The following is a 14,343-nucleotide window of genomic DNA, read 5'->3' on the forward strand; positions in this document are numbered from 1 at the left end:
CCCCCAATATGGGTAGTGCACCCCGGTGAGTCTGGACTTCGTAGCCACCAAAGCCACATTAAAAAGTTTGCAGGGCTAGGCTATAGACAAAGAACAACATTACATTAAGCCATAGAGTCCCTTTAAATTTGTAAGTCGCTACTATATTTCCAAATTATGATGTCATAGACACAGATATATCTTTTTAAAAGTAAAGATTACCTGTTCTTTTGTCCTTAACATAGTTACAATTTATTTTCAGTATATGTAATACTGAAATACAGATCACATGATGTGTTATATATTGTTTAATTTAAGCAGGGCAAAATATTAAAATATTTGTTTTGCTATATATCTCTTCCATAGATATTGATATTTTTTGTTACCTTTTTGCTATTTATTTTTCTAACGTTGCTGAAAAAATCATTTCATCATGAATCAGAAAATATCAATTCAATATTACATTTTATAGTTACTCGTATGTGGTGTTCAGCTATTATGTTGCAACAGTGACACCTTGTGGTGGTCTAAGATTATGTTGCTGCCTGTGTAAAACTAGATTGTATTTGTTTCAATTTAAAAACAGAGAAATTCTTATCATAACTTTTTTTAACAATCAATATAGTACACTAAGTTATATTTGCATTTTTAATTTAGGATGGAAATAGCAACCAGCATACATTATGAAAAAAATAAACAAGTTGGTACCTCATACATTCCCTGTGAGTTCCGGTAAAACAAATCTACAATTTGTCCTAAATTTAGATTTTCTTTTAAAGATTTTCAGTCTTTGGTGTGAAAAGAAATGATAGTTACTTTTATAACAAAATTTATTTCTCCATGGGAAAAATGATATAATTTAATTTTGCATCAGTTAAACCAAGTACACTTACGACTGGATTCCCAGGCAAAATATTTGGGTTCTCTGCAGGTTGTTGATTATTGCTGAGTGAGTCCTGTTTTTTGCTGAAATAATACAAACAATATGTTACATGTGGATTTTAAAACCAATTTGAACTATACATAATAGTAGTGTAAATTTTCTACCAGACAATAGCCTTTATATACCTCAAATATTATACAATATATCAAATCTCAATCTCCTTTTTAGATTAGACTAACACAGCAAAACAATTTGGTTCTTTTGTTTTAAATTATTTTTATTGTCATCGTTTCATGAGCACAAGCATTGAGCATGGCATTGTAAAGAGCATATGGCGCCTATGTAGAGGCTTGAGTGGTGAAGCAGTCGGGTGTTACAGGAACAGACAAAATAAAATAACATGCATGCATTTTGCAAATGTAAACATTTTTTGTCGAGTGCTGGTAAAGCATGGAACAGCATTTCTAATCGGGTGTATCTGCATTGTCCTGCAACCCGTGCCAAGGTCTGTTGTTGGGTCGGGCCAAGGGTTGTAGTGAGTGCAGGGTTTGTGGTGCGGGTCTGTCCGCGTTTGGTCTATGCGTGGCTAACAAGGCTGCTGAGCAGCGGCGGTAGGTTTTATGTGTGTCTGTGGGTTGCAGTGTATACCGCTTGGTTCAAAAGGCATTGTCTTTCAGTACGTCAACCTCATGTGATATCGACCAGCCAGTGATCCGCCCAGGACGCTGGTCACCTGCATGCGTCTTGCAGCAGTTGATATTGCCCTCGAGTGGGGTATTGTAGCGGATCAGTGTACGTAGTAATGCACGTCTGACTTGTATTCATTTTTCTAAGTAGTGACAAGAGCTGGCCTACTTAGGAGATGGTGGGCGTATTGCGTACACCTACAGAGTCTACAGCGGCTGAGTCTAGACCTGGGCCCTGGTTGGGTGCGTGTGGTTGGGATAGGTGTCGCAAATGGGTGCAGTATTCATGGTGGTTATCTGCAGAGTAGACTAGTGGTTGGGTAATGGGTCCAGAGGAAAAGTGTAGAGAGAGAAAGAAAAAAAAAAGGAGGGAGGGAGGATTTTGGCATGAGCGTCAGCCCTGGTCACCGCCCCGGGGGCCACCCCAGGTGCAGTCGTCTAGGTGTCTTTCGTTTGTACGGCCTGGCATCTAAGGTGTATTCATGCATTATACGAACTCATCTGTGGAGATATGTCTTAACCAGTAGAACCATCGTTTCATGTGGTTTTTTTTGGCTGTCGTCGTAGTAGCATTCAGATCCTCAAAATTTCTTGTGTCTTTCACCTCTTCGACCCAATGTTGGACTAGGGGTGTGCGTGGTTGTTTAAAGAATATGGGGATGGCTGTTTTCGCTGCATTGAGGAGTCTCGGTACCACGGATCTTTTATATGACGGTGTAGGTATTGTTGTATGGTGTAAGAGGAAGAAGGCTGGTGTCATTGGTAGGGTGTCATCAGTCACTGCGTGAATGACTTGGCCTAATGTTTCCCAAAATGGTTGGATGAGGGCACAGTCCCACCAAATGTGGAGGAAGGTTCCATCTTACTCTCCGCAATGCCAGCAGGTGGCCGGCACCGAACTGTCCCGTGGTGCGTGGAGAGAATTATTTTGAACCACAATGGCAGAGTTTCTTCATTTTATTTTTTTTATTGTAGAATCTAATTCATGCTTGGCCAAATTTTGGTATTGAAACAATTTGCCCATTACTGTGCTGACATTCAATAATAGCTACGACATTGCCTGGCCTAACAACTACAAAACCAGGCTTTTTTGAATTGCTAAATTTAAGTTGCCAAAATTAGATCACTCATTATAAAACAGTTTTATAATGATTGCTTGTAATCTTTTTCCTTTTGATATCAGTTTTAATGAAAAATGGGGAGCAAGTGTCATTTCAACTTGAAAATAGGAATGGTTTTAAAACTATGAAAAGAAGAAGCCTGTTGGAAATGTACCACCCACTTACCTATTCCACCCTGAGAAGAACAAAGTGTTCACACACATCCAGTTTGTACTGACCAGTTGCCATTCTTAAGTGTGTCTGAGGGGGAAGTGCCCTGTTAACATTTCCCAACTGCATCGGAAAAGCTAGCAGGCACTGCAAAATTCAGTGTGGTAGGGCAAAACCACTACAATGAAAGGTATTTGAAAAGAGTGGGAGTAACAACAGCAGGAGTCATTTAAATTTATGTATTATGAACAACAATGCTGTAATGAAGAAAATCTCACAACATGCATGGAACAAGTGAGAAGCATTCAAAGAAATAATCTACTAACCTCTAAAAACAACAAAAGAAGAAAAAGGTACGATTGATATACCTTTTGTATGCAATTATTGTAGCAAAAATAAAAAAAAACTAAGTCAACTAACCTATCAGCATTGGCGCATTTTAAAAGATGACCCCATTCTAAAAATCCTCCTATCAGCACATCCCAGGATAGTATACAGAGGTTGCAAAAACATGAAAATATGTTAGTACAAAGTAATCTTAAAATGAAACCTCTAAATCACTTTATGAATAAGAGTGAAGAGTATTTGGAGAAGCGAAAAGTAAAAAAAAAAAAAAAAAAGACACTTAACCAATGTAAAAGACTATATAATACAGATTCAAAATTAGAGATCAACTTGTTTAAAAAAAATGAAAACAAAAAACAAAAAAAAAACTATAGATATATATATGTTTTAAATTGCCTCTTTGATTTAATTCTTAATTGGAGATTCATTAGATATTTACACACTCATACATATCAGCAATATAAAGAAAGGGTTAGAAACACACAGTTTCTCCTATCATTTTAAAACACACCACAAGCAAATTCCAAAAGACCTCTTCTTTTGTGCACATACATCAGTCAAAAAAGATTGCAAAGTAGGAGATTTTAACAGAAAAATAGGTGAATAAAAAAAGAGGTTCATCTTTAATTTTAACACTTTGATTCCGGGTGGCCTAAATCAAGATTTTGAGCTCTGCCATTTTTTAAAACTAAATATTTTTATTACAGTTTTATTTAATTTTTGTATTTTGAAATAAAAAATGATTTATTTAAGTTTTACTTAATTTTAGTTTTTGAATACTTTTTTTTTTCACAGGAAAGGATGCGGAGGAAAGATCGATGGAATGCAGAATGTATTCCACACACAAAATAAGCCAAAGGGAAGTGACATCATCATGCACCACCCAATTTGCTTTCCAAAGGCAATTAATGAGCCGTGGACACCACAGTCACCAAAACAACTTTAACGTAATGAAGTAGCTTTGGTGTATAGATTATTCCCCCACAGTCTCACTGCTTGAATCTCTGCCATTTAGGAGTTAATAACTTTGTTTATGCAGCTCTAGTCACACCTCCCTGCATGTGACTTACACAGCCTTCCAAACACTTCTTGTAAAGAGTCATCTAATGTTTACACTTCCTGTATTGGGAATACTGTTTAATTTAGAAATTCTCATCTCCTGCTCTGTTAATAGCTTGCTACACCCTGTGGAAGTCTCCTGTATGTAATTAAAGTTCAAATTACAGAGCAGGAGATAACAATGTTTAAAGTAAGTTACTTCTGATTGAAAGTGAAACCATTTCTTTTCATGCAGACTGTGTGTGTCACAACCAGGGGAGGTGTGGCTAGGGCTGCATAAACAGAAACAAAAGTGATTTACTTTATAAATGGTAGAGAATTGAGCAGTGAGACTGCAGGGGACATGATCTATATACCAAAATGTCTTCATTAGGCTAAAGTTGTTTAGGGGTCTATAGTGTCCCTTTAACAAATTATTAAGGACATATAAAAGATGCTCCTTGAAGAGGGAAGAAATCTTACAATCAAACCAACTAAAGAAGTATATTATTGGCAAATCGGCTTTTGGGAGATTGAACTGTATGAGAATTTTTTATCTATATCAGAGAGACATCTTGTTTCTTACCTTTGACCTTTAGCACTCTTTTCAGGAACAGATGGTTTGGGTGATTTCAGGGGCTTATGAATACTTCGGCAAAGAGGAAAAAAGATTGCATATTTTGGAACACTGAAAGAAAACCAGTAGAGTAAAGTTAGTAATGTAGTTACTAGAGTTGGGCCCTAAATTAGAATAAGGGGGGGGGACCTAATGTCCTCCCCACTGGCCCCCACCCCTGAGCAGTGGGTTGGGGCCCTAAATACCAATTGGGGGGGACATAATGTCCTCCCCCCTGGCCCCCGCGCCTGAGCGGTGAGTGGGGGCCCTAAATAAAAATGGGGGGGGGGCCTAATGCCCTCCCCCTGGCCCCCACCCCTGAGCAGTGGGTGGGTCCCTAAATTAGAATAAGGCCCCCACCCCTGAGCGGTGGGTGTGGGCCCTAAATAAAAATTGTGGGGGACCTAATGTCCTCCCCCTGGCCCCCACCCCTGAGTGGTGGGTGGGGGCCCTAAATACCAATTAGGGGGGAATCTAATGTCCTCCCCCTGGCCCCCACCCTTGAGCGGTGGGTGGGGGCCCTAAATAAAAATTGGGGGTCCTAATGTCCTCCCCTGGCCCCCACCCCTGAGCGGTGGGTGGGGGCCCTAAATAGAAATTAGGGGGGGACCTAATGTCCTTCCCCCTGGCCCCCACCCCTGAGCGGTGGGTGGGGGCCCTAAATTAGAATAAGGGGAAATCCTAATGTCCTCCCCCTGGCCTCCACCCCTGAGCCGCGGGTGGGGGCCCTAAATAAAAAGTTAACCCCTACCTACCCCCCTCACCCTAAAAATAATGAGGGGGGGACCTTTAACTAAGTACCTGTAAAAATAAACTGAGCTCTGCAGGGTGGGGAAAGGCTTATAAAGCCTTGCCCGACCCTGCAATTAGGCTCAGAGCACTCTGATTGGTGGATTTGAGCCATCCAATCTGAGCGCTCTGACAGGTAAATGAAGAGACTGACAGGTAAGTCTCTACATTTATCTGTCACAGCACTCTGATTGGTTGGCTTGAAATCCACCAATCAGAGTGCTCTGTGACATTTTACACAGCATTATTTTTAGGATGAGGGGAGTAGGTAGGGGTTAATTTTTTGGGGGAGGGGGATAACTAGGGGTTTGGGGACATGGGGGGGTTTATATTTTTATTTCGGGCCCCCACCCGCCGCTCAGGGGTGGGGGCTAGGGGGGAGGACAATAGGTCCCCCCAACTGGTATTTAGGCCCCCCACCCACCGCTCAAGGGTGGGTGCCAGGGGGCAGGACATTAGGTCCCCCCCTTATTGGTATTTAGGGCCCCCACCCACAGCTCACGGATGGGGACCAGGCGGTAAGACATTAGGTCCCCCCTTATTCTAATTTAGGGCCCCCACCCACTGCTCACGGGTAGGGGCCAATGGGGAGGACATTAGGTCCCCCCATTTTTATTTAGGGCCCGCACCCACCGCTCACGGGTGGGGGCCAGGGGGAGGACATTAGGTCCCCCCTTATTCTAATTTAGGGCCCCCACCCACCGCTCAGGGGTGGGGACCGGGGGGAAGGACAATAGGTACCCCCTTATTGGTATTTAGGGCCCCCACCTGCCGCTCAGGGGGAGGCTCAGGAGGGGGGAACTTTTTTTTTTTTTTTTTTTAGCGAGTAGGGGCATAATTTTCTAATACTAAGTAATCTTTACTTAGTATTAGTAAATTTGGCTGAATGACCAATTCAGGTCTTTCAGCCTTTTATTAGATAGCTCTCTAATACCATGGGAATTAGGGCGTTACATTGACTGACCAAGTAACTTACATTTTATATGAATGTGTGTTACTTGATTGTTGTAAGTGTTGCAAATGCTTACAGCTGAATCCTGGCTATGTTTGTATACTTTTTATTTAAAATTGAATACAGTGTAACATTCTTCTTCTTCCACTGGGTAAGTATATTAGTACTTAGGTAATACATTTTACTTCCTTTTGCAGCCCTCTAGCCCTTTCCAGGACTTTTTAGAGCCATTTTAGTGCCCAAAAGTTCGGGTCCCCATTGACTTTAATGGGGTTTGGGGTCAAGTTCAGGTCAAGTTCGAATCCCGAACTCGAACTTTTTGCCGAAGTTCGGCCGAACCCGGTGAACCCGAACATCCAGGTGTCCGCTCAACTCTAGTAGTTACCACAAACTGGAACACTATGTAAAATATAATAAGTTAACACGTCATAAAATGGGATGAACGCAACCCACATTTTTGTAACTTGATAAGATAATGCAAGATAATGCATATTAATAATTACTATGTCAGCATGGAGTAGGTTAGTTTCCCATGCTACTCTAAGTATTTTAAATCTATATTATCAGCAAAACCCAGTGAAAAATATTCGACTGGATTCAGACAATATTTGTATTGAATTTTTCCTGGATTTAACGCCAGATAAAAATGCAAGTAGCCGGCAGTGAGCCAGTGGTAGAGGAACTAAAATGAACTGGGAAGCTGGTGTCACCCTGGCTCCTGACACTATGTAATCCCACATTATTATATTAGTCAGTATTTCCACCATACAGGACAGTGTTCTATGCACACTCCCTCCATATTTTAAACTGAATACATTACTGATACTGATGGGTGGCATAGTGGTTGTGGGCATGGAAGAAGTGCATGATTTCTCCCTTGGATGAATATGTGAGTCATATTGGCACTTATAAAGTTTTTTTGTTACTAATTGCCCACAGTTTGCTAGTAGCTTTTTTCTGACATGTTTTTTAAGGTGTTTTAACAAGGATTATGTCCCCGATTAATTGTTTTGAGTCATAGAATCCAATAATTGCCATGGAAAGCATATAATGGATAATATTTGATCTAATATTTATCGGTAAGCCCTTTACTGTGGTGATTAAATTGACTTGAACTGATAAAAGGCTTATTGGGAGCCAATCAACAACCAATACACTCGATCAGCTGATTTGTGATCTAGACTTAAGTTAGTAATAAAGAGCATTGGAATAAGACTGTGGTGTCAGATTTAAAGGACTCCCAGCTAAAGAAAGTGTAGAGAAGCTACCTGGAAGGACAAACTAAAATTCCAATAATTTAATGACTTTCAGCCGTCATGGGATGAGGGTCCATGAGCAAAATAGCTGAAGATGGCCTGTCCAATATATGTAATATATTTGTCCTACTACATAAGCACCTTTGAGACTGAACTAGGGTGTTGTAAACTGTAGGAAGTGAAGAACGATGATCACATTTTTAAAACTACATTCTACACTATTTCATGTTAATTTATACCTTCAAGTAATATTATTTTTACATTATTTTATTTGAAATTGTATGTCTTATGGTACAAGCTGTGTGATTTTAATCTAATAATGTATTTGCATGCACATCATAAAGCAAGCTATAATTCAGTTGCAAAAAATAAAATATCTTACTCTTTCAGGAAACCCCAAGCCAACGCGTAAAGACATAGCAAAAACAAAGCAGCTGTAATTGTAATAACAGCAGGAAACCAATTATCAGGATGCCAAAAATATGATGTTCGAACGAGCACGGATGTAGTCACCTGGAAAAAAAGTGTACTTTAATTAATTACATCCTGTTATGAGAAAAGCATGTTTATAACAATCTTTACTGCAAGAAATAGGACAAGTATCTGTTTAAATAAGTTTGATTTGTTCACCAGTCATGAATTGCAATCTATCATGGGCTTTGGAGTCAGACAACAACTGAAAGATCACATTAAGAATATCTGTTTATTATCATAGGCGTACGCAGCATATTTCATTAGGTTGTGCACTCTGGAATTCATTATCTATGTTATTTCCAATTTTACATGTAAATATACATGTAAATATACATGTAAATATATATTAAAATGCTATGTGTGTGTGAGGGTGAAAATATGTTCAGTGAGCCGGTAGTGTAGTTGCCAGGTGGCTGTAAGTATTGAAGCTATGTGTGAGACATGTTGTGACTGTGTCTTTGTGTGATGTGGGCATTTTGACTGAGAATAATGTATATAATGTATGGGTAGATGCAGTGGCGTACTAACAGGGGTGCGCGGGGTGATCCGCCCGGGTACCACTCACTAGGGATGGTGCCCCTGCAGGGCCAATCTGTGGGGTGTGCGACCCCGCCAGGTGGCCAGCACAAATCTCATAAAGTAGCTTGCATCACTGCTAACATATTGCGAACTGAATAAAACATGCTGCATACAGGATGTTTTACTCAGTTCATTACTTGTTCTCCTTCATGGTCTGGCTCTGTCTGAACATCCATGCAGCACTCCTACATTGACTCACACAGACTTCATACAAAAACATGCTTACGTTCAAACACACTAACCCTGCTCAGTGCTAAATACATTGAAAAAATATACAAATATACAAACACTACTCGTGCTAAATACATTAAAACATTTTGAGTGTGTTTTTTTATGTTTTAAAGTTGGGAGGGGAGGGTGCCAAATATAGGTGCTGCCCCAGGTGCCAAATGCTCTAGGTACGCCCCTGGGTAGATGTGATGATGTGTGTTGCTGTATGAATAGTTGTAAGAGATATGTTTGGTTAGCTGTGAGTGATCTGTGTTGCAGTGCATGATGTGTGGGTAGCTGCAAGTGTGTAGGTGGTGTACAGCTATGTTTGGATAGCTGTCATGGATATTTTGGGAGTAAAATGTAGATCCATACATTTCATGGTATAAACTCTCACTTTAAAAATCTGCAATTTAAACTTTTTCTTACAGATTAAATAAATTAATAAAAAGGAATACCTCCCTAAGACACACAGGTACATACATATAGAGACTGCAATCAGTTGCAGAGGTATTCAATTGCAGTTGCACACAGGCACACACTCACAGACATATAATATATCCTCACAGACGTGCACAAAGAGATGCATTTACACATGCACATGAAAACACAAATTCAAATAGACATAGACACTTACAGATACATATATTCAGACACAAATGATAACACACGCATGTATACTTATATTAGTACTGCTGATGCTGACCCCTCCACTAGTACCACCACCACTACTGTTGCCACCACTAGTACCGCCACCACTAGTACCACCACCACTGCCACACCACAACTTGTACTAGTTTACCTGAATAAAACAGCAAAAAATGAGTACCAAAGAGCGCAACATGGTAGGGACTATGAGTTCCATTCAAAAGCAGCATCCCATGTACAAAGAGGCTTTTTTCTGATTCCCCTCCAAAAAAGAAGACCACCAGTTCCACAATAACATCTGCTGCTGCTTCCACTGCAGCTTCTTCTACCACAGTTAGTGTCATACCGTCTAAGTTTTATGGTAGAAGCAAGAGACCAGTTAAAGAAGTAGAGTTGTTGCACTTACCAATGATTCCCCTTGGTCCTTGTAGCACCCCAAAGAAGCAACTAAGGCAAAGAGCAGCAGAGAGTGGGACTATGTTGCCATTGCCACCAGAGACAGGTTTTACTGAACAGGTAGAACACAGTACCAAACCAGGGTCCCCAATGTCTGGTCTTGGTGGTGGTGATGATGAATCTGATTATGATTTTGCTCTTTCCCCCACCACTGCAGACAATATACTCAGTAATATACCTCTGGCCCCAGAGAAACAACAGTATGAGCAGGATGAATTACAAGAGGGATACCCTGAGATGTCAAGTAGCAGTCCCCTATATTCACATTCTAGTATACACTCACCTCCTGCATCTTCTCCTACATCTGTCTCTGGTTTTGGATCACACTTTCTAATGGCGACAGAGGTATCATGTGATATTAGTTCCAGAAGTAGCTCAGGAGGAGGCAGAAAAAGAAAGTGCTAAGGTAGGAAGCAAGGCCACTGGGACTGCATATGACCTTGCTCAGTTCTTCTTACTATCTAATACCAGTGATACCTCCTCCACCACACTTAGGCAGAGCACAGTGAATATTGAGGATTAAAGTAGTCCAAAAGACTGGTTGTACAGACACAGTCAGGTGCCTCATTATCCCTGGGAAGTGTCCACCAGCCTACTCTAGAAAATGTTGTTGGCTTTAGTTCCAGGAGCATGTCAAAACAGCAGGCCAACAAGATCACTCACCTGATTGCCCAGTTCATAGCTGTAGGATGAGCTTATTTTCTGATGATTGACAGGGAGCCATTTAGACAGCCAATGCATGCCCTTGCTCCACAATATGTCATTCCCTCATGTACAACTTTCAGAAGAAACATTGTTCCTGCACTTGACCATTCCTGCATGGCAGTGGCCTAGTGGCCAACGCCAACATGCATTCTTCTCTTTGACCACACACTGGTGGCAGTCCACTGTGCCTGGGTGTAGTGGTACTAGTGGAGGTAGTCAAAACTTATCAGCAAGGCAGGCCGGTAGTGGATCTGTAGGGCATCAGGGTTATACATCTCTCCTGCTACATACTAAAGTCACGGATGAAAAGCATACTTCTGAAAACATTTTGCAGGCAATTAAACGAATGGTGGAAAATTGGTTTGTAGAGCAGGCAGGCACCAATGTGCATGTTGGGTTCATGGTGAGCGATGGAGCAGCCAATATGGTAAAAGCTCTTAGAGATGGTTCTTTTATCGGTGTGCGCTGTTCTGCACAAATCCTACATTTAGTGGTGAAGGGTGCAATTCCAGAAGGTAACAACAAGGTGTCAATTATACTGGATCGTTGCAGTAGGATTGCTGGCCACTTCCACCATAGCGTAAGGTCAAGCGAAATCAAGAGGCAGGAGCAAGATAAAACACTCCCGACACATCGTCTGTGACAGGATGTTAGCACACAGTGGAACTCCACTCTAGAAATGCTAGAAAGAATTTTCGAGCAGCAGAGGGCCATTCATAATATTTCTTTGCACCATTTCATTGGTATTGGGTCCACACATTGGGATGTGAGGACTGGACAATAATAGGGCAGCTAGTTTCAGTCCTAAAACCATTTAGGTAAGTGACTGAAATTTTAAGGATCAGTCATTCCCTTGTTCACTCACCTCACTTGCTTGAAATGAGGGAACCTGTTCCTGGTGGCACACTCCAGACTGATGTAGCAGCAGTACTCAGGAAGCTGAAAGAGCTTTTGAAAGGTCGCCTAAAAGAAAGATTAAACAAAAGCCCTGAACTAATGCTGACTTCCCTGTGTAATCCAAGGGTTAAGGGGAAACTGGCACTACAAGCAAACAGCCTCACACACTAGAAGAAACAACTTATTAATGTGATTCATAATTTGCATCAAAATGCTGGATGAGGCAAATTTGGGCATTACACCTGCCATGTCTGCTACTCCTAGCAGCTGCACCACAACCCCAGCACAACAAAGTGCGGCATCTACATTTTGGGCAGAGGCCCTTGGCAATTTGGTGGGAGCAAGTTAAGCACCAGGTAACCGAGAGGAGAGCAGTGCCTCTGGAATGGTCAGAATCTAACTGTAAGAACTACCTTTGCCTCCTACTGCTGACCCTTTGGCCTACTGGGATGGTAAAAGGAGTTTGTGGCCTGCTCTCTGCCTTCAGTTTGTGGCCTAGCCCAGCAGCTATTATCCTTTCCTCCAACCTCTGTGTAAAGTTCCCCCAACCTCTGTGGAGTGTTCTCTATTACAGGGAACATCCTCGATCCACAAAGGTCTCAAATGTCACCGTGACTGATGGAGCAAATAGCCTTCCTCAATTTTAACCTCCCTAAATTGGGTTACCCCTTTCATACTTGAGGTGTCACCATCTGTAAATGGATAGTAATCACTCCAGTGCCACTAACCACCATCCAAAGTCGAGAAAAATAAATATATATAACATTAGCCATTTTAATATTTCTTTAGGCCTTCATAACAAATTCTATAATATATGCCTAAAATTCCTGTCCCCTTTTTTCCTGTCCCCTTTTTTCTTTTGCAAAAATAAAATTATATATATTCAGTAGTCAAAATTTTTTTCTATTATTAGTGTTGTATGAGAGTGGAAAGTCTAGAAATATGAATGAATGGTGTGTGAATGGACAGCAACAGGTTTGAAGCCTTGACATGGCATTACTGCTCACATGGGTTTGTGTATTTGTATGCATCATGTATTACAACTTGTGTGCTAATGCAAACATGTTGTATGATTGTACTTTGGCTGAGATTAGGAGGGATTTAAAGATCTATCTTCCTGTTTAGGATAGCAAAAAGAGGGAATAAGATAGAAGATGTAGAGAACAGCTAAAAGTACCTGGGGTACCACAAACACATGGCAACCATCAGGAAGAGGCAAGGAGGATAGCAAATCCAGGTACCTCCAAAGAGTCAGACAGGTACTGAAGTCACAGCTCAATGGAAACAAGATCCAAGCCATCAACACATATGCCCTACCAGTCATCAGGTACCCAGCTTGAATAATAACCTGGCCAAGAGAAAAACTGGTCACCATGGATGTCAAGACCAGCAAACTACTCACTATAAATGGAGGATTCCACCTGAAATCCAGCACTCATAGACTGTACACCTGCCGGAAGAAAGGAGGTCGGGGCCTGATGAGTGTCAAGGCCACAGTCCTGGATGAAACACAGAGCATCCACAAGTACATCACAAAGAATGCTCCCAAAGATGAACTGCTAAGGTTCGAGGATGCAGAAAAAGAGGAGGTTCTTTGCCAAGACAAACCTCTCCACCGGCAGATAGTGGATGTGGCTCACATGACAAAATCCTACCAGTGGTTGGAAAAGGTAGGACTGAAAGTCAGCACTGAGGCACTAATCATAGCAGCACAGGAGCAGGCACTCAGCACCAGATCAATAGAAGCTGGAGTCTACCACACCAGGCAAGACCCAAGGTGCAGACTGTGCAAAGAGGCCTCTGAGACAGTCCAGCACCTAGTAGACGGATGCAAGATGTTAACATGAACAGCATACACAGAAAGACACAACCAAGTTGATGGGATTGCGTACCGAAACATCTGCACAGAATATGGATTGGACCTGCCTAAGTCCAGATGGGAGATACCACAAAGGGTAGTTGAGAATGGGACTTCAAGATCCAGACAGACAACCAGACATTGTGGTGGTAGACAAGGAACAAAAGACTGCAGTCGTGGTGGATGTGGCAATACTCAGTGACTATAACATCAAGAAGAAGGAACATCAAGAAGAAGGAACATGAGAAGGTGGACAAATACCAAGGACTAAAAGAAGAACTTGAAAGGATGTGGAAAGTGAAGGCAGTAGTAGTCCCAGTTGTGATAGGAGCACTCAGGGCTGTGACTCCCAAGTTGGGGGAGTGGCTTCAACAGATTCCAGGCGGGACATCTGAGATCGCTGTCCAGAAGAGTGCAGTTGTAGGAACAGCTACGATACTGTGCAGAACCCTCAAACTCCCAGGCCTCTGTTAGAGGACCCAAGAATAAGGAATAAGCATATTACCCAGGAGGGGTGAGAAAATATATATTTTTTTTATTTTATACATATATATTTTTGTGCTCAGTGAGTGAGTGAGTGAATGGTGTCAAATATATTTGCGGCATGTATATTGTGTGGTAGAAATGTCATCCAGCTTTGTAAAAGCTACACTTTGTTTAATATTCTGCTTTAACTTTTAGAATACTTGAGAGATTGGTGT

General features: G+C 41.4%; 1 protein-coding gene across 1 annotated transcript in view; it reads right to left on the reverse strand.

Annotated features, from left to right (window-relative positions):
* LOC134601724 (cadherin-related family member 4-like) overlaps positions 1–14,343 on the reverse strand; it is a 94,301-nt gene that overhangs the window by 20,850 nt on the left and 59,108 nt on the right. The window contains exons 12-14 of the mRNA XM_063446229.1: positions 8,198–8,328; positions 4,789–4,890; positions 873–945 (exon numbers count right to left, since the gene is read on the reverse strand). Of these exons, the coding sequence (XP_063302299.1) occupies positions 873–945; positions 4,789–4,890; positions 8,198–8,328 (306 nt within the window). The remainder of the gene's footprint in view (positions 1–872; positions 946–4,788; positions 4,891–8,197; positions 8,329–14,343) is intronic.

Source organism: Pelobates fuscus, chromosome 3 (genome assembly GCF_036172605.1).
Source record: "Pelobates fuscus isolate aPelFus1 chromosome 3, aPelFus1.pri, whole genome shotgun sequence".
NCBI lineage: Eukaryota > Metazoa > Chordata > Amphibia > Anura > Pelobatidae > Pelobates > Pelobates fuscus.